Source organism: Solanum dulcamara, chromosome 4 (genome assembly GCF_947179165.1).
Source record: "Solanum dulcamara chromosome 4, daSolDulc1.2, whole genome shotgun sequence".
Lineage (NCBI taxonomy): Eukaryota > Viridiplantae > Streptophyta > Magnoliopsida > Solanales > Solanaceae > Solanum > Solanum dulcamara.
This window is the reverse complement of record NC_077240.1, coordinates 16,847,989-16,855,281: the sequence shown is the minus strand read 5'-3', so window position 1 is coordinate 16,855,281 and position 7,293 is coordinate 16,847,989. Positions and strand designations below refer to the sequence as shown.

Here is a 7,293-nt window from a genome sequence, read left to right as displayed (position 1 = left end):
TATTGAAGCCTAATTATTTCGAATTTGCATCAGGTTGGACTCCATTTGGGGAGTAGCACTCTCCATTTCTCATATCCAAGACTTGAACTCGAGAACTCTAGTTAAAGATGAGCAAATCCACCCACTATACCACATCCGTTGGTGGTGAGTGGTGACTATAGAAACTTTCCATTAAAGGTAATACAGAAAGTTGATATTAAATTGTTGTCAAATTTAAACTATGATCCTTCTTTTTCCATTTGGTGCTTTTTTCCTGTTTTGAAAATTGATGGACTGGACAAGCTTGAATCAAAAGATACTTGACCTTGACTTAGGATGTGTTGCAAGAGTTTCATATTTTAGCTACCAATTGAAGCAATTCAAAATTCACAGAGACGTACCAGCAAAAAATGGATTCTCTCAAAAGTAACTTTGACCCTTGGAAAAGCAAAGTCTCATATTCTTTGGTACTGGAGGACTTACTGAGAACATTGGTTAAATTCACACCACCACATCATCAAAACAAAGAAAACAGCATCTCTCTTTCACCTTGCATCTATACAAATGACTAAAAGAAAAAGCACAGTTAAATGCACAAAGCTCTCACTATGTGCAGGGTTCGAGGAAGAGTCGAACCACGTTGAGTCAATCGTATGCAAAAAGGAAAAGGCATTGGGTAAAACCAGATGAGTAGAATGCTTTTACTACCTACTAGCACCAAGAAAATCCATTGATACTAGTAGTACTGCTAAACCAAGCATTTGTTAATGACCTTGGCATGTGGCAATGAATCGTAACAGGCTCTTCTCTCCTCGAATGAGTACTCGATATCATCAGCACAGGCAGAAACATGGCGACTGGCCGGGGTCATTGCAGTCTGCATGGCAGTGGAAACTGAGGAAGGAGTTGCTGGCATTGGAATGGGCAATGTTTTTGGGGTAATACTTCCTTCAATAGCAGAGGCAATCTTTGTTGGAGTCATAATTGGAGTTCTGTTCAAAGACACTGTTTCTTTGAGTCTTCCTTCAGCAGAGGCAATTTTGGTTGGAGTCGTAACTGGAGTTTTGTTCAAATACAGTGTTTCCTTGACTTCCCCGCTCTTTAGGGTCTGATTCTGAATATTGATGGTGCTCGCATTTGATGATAACAGCGACGATAAGGGAGATAGAGGCTTCCTTGTCTGTGCTGATACAGTTCTAGGTGGATTTAACGGGGCCTTCCTTATCTGTGCTGATTCAGTTTTAGGTGGATTTAAAAGTGCCTTCTTCCTTGTCTGTGCTGATTCAGTTCTAGGTGGATTTAAAAGGGCCTTCCTTGTCTGCGCTGATTCAATTCTAGGTGTATAAGGGAGATAGAGGCTTCCTTGCTGCTTTCTTGGTGCCAAGATACTATCTCTCCTGCCTGCAACAAAAATTCACGTCAGACAATTTGAATATCAATAGCTCGGTCCAACTTAGAAGCCGAAAAAGCTCAATAAACACGTATAGAAACGAGTATACAACAATTTTTGGTGGAAGAGTAAATTCAGATACACTAGAGGATAGGATTCACAAGCCTACCACTTTGGGGAGTTTGCTGTTTCAACGAGCTAGACAGTCGAGAGGATGGTGCAGCTTTACCAGAATATGAGGTTTGAAGCATTGATCCTCCGAGCGAAAGTCTTTTATTGGTCAAACCTCCCATTGATGGTCTAAAATTCTTCTTTGCACTCTTTGAAGGACTAGGTATTGAACCAAAAAGTGCTTCTTGCTCCACCATCAACTGTCCCTGAAGCTTCTTCTGGTCCTTGAATAAAAAGAAGAATCATATAAGCAACTAATACACAGCAGTCGTTTCATGTGTAATCAAGTGAAAAATTCATACCCTCTGCCTCTGACGCTCAAGCTCCCTCTCCTGCTTTAGAACACAATACTGCTCAAGCATAGAAAGAACGGGTACCTGGAAAGCGAAACTGAAGGGATAAGTAACAATAGAAGAGTGCTATCACCAACTTCCAAGAGTTGAGGCAGCTGCAGAATGTGGATGCAGGGTTAATCTTGCTTAATATTGCTTTAACAAATTCGAGTTAGGTGCTTACACCATCATACAAGAATTCATGTCCTCGTTCTTTCTGCCACGCGCTAGCTCTCAATCTCAATGTCTCCACCATAGCTGACACAAAGTCAATTTTAAGATTTCTTATCGAACTGATCAAGTTTGATTGGCACACTAAACAGACATGCGACAATGTAAGTGATTTGTTCGTGATAACCTATAATTGATTCGCATAACATATTTTCAGAAGCCACACAGATGAGTAAACTCTTATTTTCTGGTATCTGTATTCTTAGAGTACACTTGTAATGCAGTAAGCTAACTCAAAGAACACTTAGAAGTAATATCAAAATCTAGGAAGATCATTTCTATTAGAAAAATCAAATTTTAATGATGGGATATACGGGGAACAGAAAATAGGTTCCATACCAGGGATTTTGTTGACAAGAACTCGAGCTTTCTCAGCTCGCTTCAGATTACGATGTGTACCTTTTCCACCATGGTAACGATTTTCATCCTAAAATGAAACATATTAGAAACAGAAGTATGAGACAGAACATATGCCAAAAAATCTTTTTTTTTTTGAACAATGTCCAACCCTGCTGTATTCCTCCAACCAACACTCCTCGTCACATGCAGCCAACCACTTCTCTAACTTTTCAAGAATCTCTCTCCTACTAAAAGCTTCCTCTTTAACCTTGGAAATCTGGACCTCTATTTGCTCAAGCAGATATGAAGGATCAATTGCGCCTACAAATTATAGCATTACCACTTGAGAAATACAACAAACATTCACGCATATTAGAAATTAAATATATTTCTTCCAAGAAATCAATTTGCTTAGGCATACAAATAATCCACGAATTATCACAGAAATGATTCAGTTAAAATGCATTTGGTTAGAAGTAGCTACATGTGACCTTGATGACTGTATCATAACAGGAAAAAGTTACCAGATTCTATAGCTTCAACAGAAAAGTCGACTGAACTTTTTGTTTCAATAACCAAATGTGCCTTCCTACAGATTTCCTCCAACTCCAGCCTCTTTCTCAGAAGAACCTCTTTCATTTTTGTTGATTTCATTGCCTGCAATCTGGACACTTCTGACTCTGCCTGCAGAAGTATTATAGAATCACAATAATTTCAGTACTGCTTTGAAAGCATCAGAACTAGCCAAGGGAGCCCTCAAATTCTGCGAGAAATTAACAGCATAAAATAATTAATTGGAGAGAATTTAGTTTATGTATTTCATACATGTTGAAGACTGTTAGCAGACAGAACATTTGGCTCATTTATTTCATTTTCTGAAGCTGCTATGTGCCTGGTAAAATCATGAAATTTCTGTTGCTCCTCTGGTGGTGTATCCATCAAGTTCCACAGCTCAATCAGGGTAGTTGCAAGATCTTGAAGCTAAGCAACAAGAAGAACATCATTAGTAGAGAGACATGTACAACTTGGTTTGGAACAATTAAATTGACATTTATACTAACCTTAAGCAATTTTTGTTTCTTGAGCTCTTCCAATCTGTTGATCATAGCAGATAGCATAAAGATCATATCTTTGCTTATTTTTTTCAAGACACGGGAATCGTCTAAGGTTGAATCAACCTCAGCAATAGTTTGCTTGTAATCAACCCCAAGCACCACACATAACGAATTGATAGTCGTCAAGTGGTCAACCAGCAGCTTCAGGCGGTCACTCTGGCAATGTTTACAAGATTCTATTAGACAAACAGTAACTCTTGTAATTTCTTATAGCAGAGGAAATATTTCCAATTAGTATGAAACTATGCAACATGAAAGTGGAATGATACTCCCTGTTTGTTTTTTCCTCTATGCTAAAGCAGTTCTGATGTGTGTGAAGTGACAGTTTACCAAACTCATTTTGCAAATGTCGAAAACTTTTTGTAACTTATTTTATAAAGGCAGCAATCTCAATCTAAAACAAGCAGAGATTGAAGCAAGCAAAGAGATGAAACAGAAAAACCTTCTCTTTTTGCAAAGCAAGCAAATAATTCTGCATTTCTTCTAGTCTTTTGACAGATAAATCATTCTCATCAATTACACTCATTCCTGCATTCTCTTGGAAGTGTAAACAGAGCTCTTTCGAGATAGACTGTATCTGATTGACAACAGCTGCAAATTGGTTCTTCCTCTCGCTTCTTCTCCTCTTCATCTCTTCTAACTTAGGCTTAATGGCCTCAAGCTCTTCCTTCAAACTTCTGGAACTCTGCTATATAAGAAGGCTAAACGTTAAAAAAGTTCTACATACCAAGCAAAAGATCATAACCTGCATCGCATATGATGATTACTCGATGCTCCAAAGGAGAGATTTTTGTTTGTCTCTAACCTGCATAGCATATGATGATTGCTCTCCTAGTGCTACACATATCTTTGCAAGTTCTGCTTCAGAGTCAGCAACAGCTTGCTGCAGTTGAGCCCGGCAACGACTTGCCTGATTCACTTTTCTTCGATATACCTCCAGGCACTCTTGTTGAAGTTCGAAAAGCATCTTATCCCTTTCGATATCTGGTTCTCCCATCTCATCCCATATTCTCTGATCCAAAATACAAGGTAACATAAAAAAAAAGAGTACACTCTCAGAACACAATGTAAGTCTTGTGTTTCTTAATAACAATTGAAGAGCCTAGTTCAAGCAAACCTGCATCTCAGAGAGAAGAGAGCCACAAGTTGTTTCCATATGCAAAGGCTTCTCACTTTGGCGGTTATGCATGTTGAAGCATTAACACCTTGAGAAAAAGAAAGAGATGATAAAAGGAAAAGCTATAAGACTAGCTAGAGGCAATCCAGAAGCACTGAGATTGAATTTAGATGAGCTACGTAGGAAAGACCCAGCTAAATTCAGAATAAAACGTTGAAGTATTTGCTGATTTAGCACCGTCCAACCTTAGAATGAAAATAAGTACAAATACTTCTAACAATGAAACGAACAACCCTTTTTCATTGTTTCAAAAGTTATGATGATCTTTCAGCACCTCTTGGACAGAATCTCTCAATGATTTTTGGTATTTATTTTGTTAGGCAATAAAAATATATATCGCATCAGAATTTATCTATACAATCAATCAACTATACCTCAATCATAAATTTTATGCATTTGAAAAAGATACTGCAAGGGAAAAAAGCCCTTTTTTGTTCATGTTTAGTTTCAAGTCCAAAATGTGAAGATTCTCATATGTAAATTTCCAAGAAAGATGAATAAATTGCCATAGAAACTAGACCCCTATTGATTAGGGTACGCTAACAGATAAACATCTAGATCATCTGCCTTATCAAAAAGTAAAATCTTGAATATCTGAAACTCGTTTGCTCCATGAACAAAATTATTATCTCTTCCAGGAGTATAAGACCAACTATTGCTTATTAACCATTCAAGAAATGCCAAACAACAACAACAACAAACCCAGTGTAATTCCACAAGTGGGGTTTGGAGAGTGTAGAGTGCAGGCAAAACAAAAAATTTCACTAAGGGTGGTCTAGAATTATATATACATATATACTATAATTTTTGGAGGAAGTGTGTTCAACTAACCACCCATAATTGCATGTGGGTATGCTACTGTTAGATTGTACCCATACCTTACCCCTACCTTAAAGATAGGTAGAGATGTTGTTTCTAATAAACCCTCGCCTCAAAGTATTCACAAAAAGCCAAGCCCTAGAGCAAAACAGAATCATGCATTTCGTTTAGAAATAAATAAAGACTTTCAACTTGAAAATCCCTTTTGTTTGTGAAATTGAGAACAAATTTCCGTCGAGTGGAAAAGTGTGAAGTAAATTCAAGAAGCTCTAATAAAAGTTGAATGCACAAAAACAACAAGTAGTAATAATAATGAAGTAGCAACAAATTGAATAAAAGTCTCCATAGATGTGATATTGCGATCATTTGTTTAATTCCTACTTGATTGTTTCTACAGATACTTAATTAGGGAAACGATTCAGTTTTCTTGGCAACAAAGGTCCAATTTTCACGTAAAGCACAAAGAAACACAAGGAAACAAAACCTTACTAAAAATCTTGATCAGACGTAACTCCACCGAAAGATATGTTATTTTTCCGGCCAATTGAAGAGAAGTCAAGTGAAATTGGAAAATTGAATTCTTCAAGGAGGGAAAGGAAACGTTAGCTTTTGAGTAAAGTATAGAAAGCAAACGTATGCACAAAGAGAGCGAGCGCCTTTCATAATCACTGTTTTTGAATTTCAAAGTAGATCTCTATTTAATGTCGAATATATAATATTTATTTTTATTTGAAAACTAGTTTAATACTATGTCAATCTTCAAAACTAATGGTTTAGGGGGGCAATAGAAATATTTGTTATTTAAATTTGCCAAAAGTGATAGTTAAGGATTTTTTTTTTCCTCCAATCCATTCAATCATCACTTTCACAATTTTGATTTAAGTGATTTTGTTCTTTGTCCCGTGCTAGAAAGCATTACTCCTCATTTCATTCTAAATTTAAGAAAACTACTACAACCACACACACCTCTAAGTGAGTATTAACAAACACTTTGCCATTTATCAAGTTGGGGGGTTTTTAAACTTTTGAAAATTATAGACTAAGTAACAAAAGCAAGTTAATTAAGTATGAAACTGGTAAAATCTTTAGGGGTTGTTTGGTTTGAATAAAAAATATGATGAGATTAGTTATGTTGGATAAGTTATGCTGGGATAACATATTTTGAGATTAGTTATGTCGAGATTAGTTTTTGTTGCTTATTTGGTTTGTCATATTTAAAATTATATTCATTGTATAATTTCTAAGAATAAGTTGTTTGTTTACAAAAATACCCTCACCTTATTTAGTTTATTTTTCTTACATTTTCCATGCAAGCTTTAATTATTCATTCTTAAAAATAAAATGTTCATCTTATTTAATTTAAATATTTTTGTGTATGTATTTTCATGATTGTATAGTGTGTTTTAAAATTAAACTTTCATCTTATTTAACTTAAAAACAAAACTTCTATCTTATTTAGTTTTAAATAAATTTTTCATCTTATTTAACTTAAAAATAAAACTTTTATTTTATTTAACTTTATATTTTAAAGTCATCTACATTTTAATTGATATATAAAATATAATTTTTAAGTGAGTAATAAACTATTTAATTAAAAATATATAATTTAGTAGTGAAGTGAACATTTTAACAGAAATAAAAATATAAATAAACATAAGAATTAGACAAATAAATTCAACTTATAATATATTAATAAATAGAAATTGTATTTCTAAAATGTAAATTTTTAATAGAAAAATA

At 35.1% G+C, this 7,293-nt stretch overlaps 1 protein-coding gene across 3 annotated transcripts; it reads right to left on the bottom strand.

The window, feature by feature from the left end:
* Positions 1-458: 458 nt before the first annotated feature.
* On the bottom strand, positions 459-6,212 carry LOC129886669 (65-kDa microtubule-associated protein 3). Of its 3 annotated transcripts, none has more exons than XM_055961454.1 (13): positions 6,038-6,212; positions 4,675-4,762; positions 4,363-4,569; positions 4,000-4,242; positions 3,504-3,713; positions 3,268-3,423; positions 2,967-3,126; positions 2,612-2,763; positions 2,443-2,530; positions 2,057-2,130; positions 1,843-1,917; positions 1,539-1,764; positions 459-1,380 (listed from the first exon to the last, which is right to left on the bottom strand). In XM_055961454.1, the coding sequence occupies exons 2-13, from the start codon at positions 4,744-4,746 to the stop codon at positions 728-730; spliced, it is 2,316 nt and encodes a 771-aa protein (XP_055817429.1). In that variant the 5' UTR covers positions 4,747-4,762; positions 6,038-6,212; the 3' UTR covers positions 459-727. The 3 variants fall into 3 exon arrangements, with proteins under 3 accessions (XP_055817429.1, XP_055817427.1, XP_055817430.1); XM_055961452.1 differs by having other exon boundaries at positions 6,043-6,212; XM_055961455.1 differs by having other exon boundaries at positions 1,539-1,758; positions 6,043-6,212.
* Positions 6,213-7,293: the final 1,081 nt, after the last annotated feature.

Excerpts from the sequence above, each read along its gene's own strand:
- LOC129886669 (XM_055961454.1), bottom strand. The coding sequence starts at position 4,746 with ATGCATAACCGCCAAAGTGAGAAGCCTTTGCATATGGAAACAACTTGT. Across the intron at positions 3,424-3,503 it reads AGAAACAAAAATTGCTTAAG|CTTCAAGATCTTGCAACTAC; the intron begins GTTAGTATAAAT and ends CTTGTTGCTTAG. Across the intron at positions 2,764-2,966 it reads TGTTGAAGCTATAGAATCTG|GCGCAATTGATCCTTCATAT; the intron begins GTAACTTTTTCC and ends TATAATTTGTAG.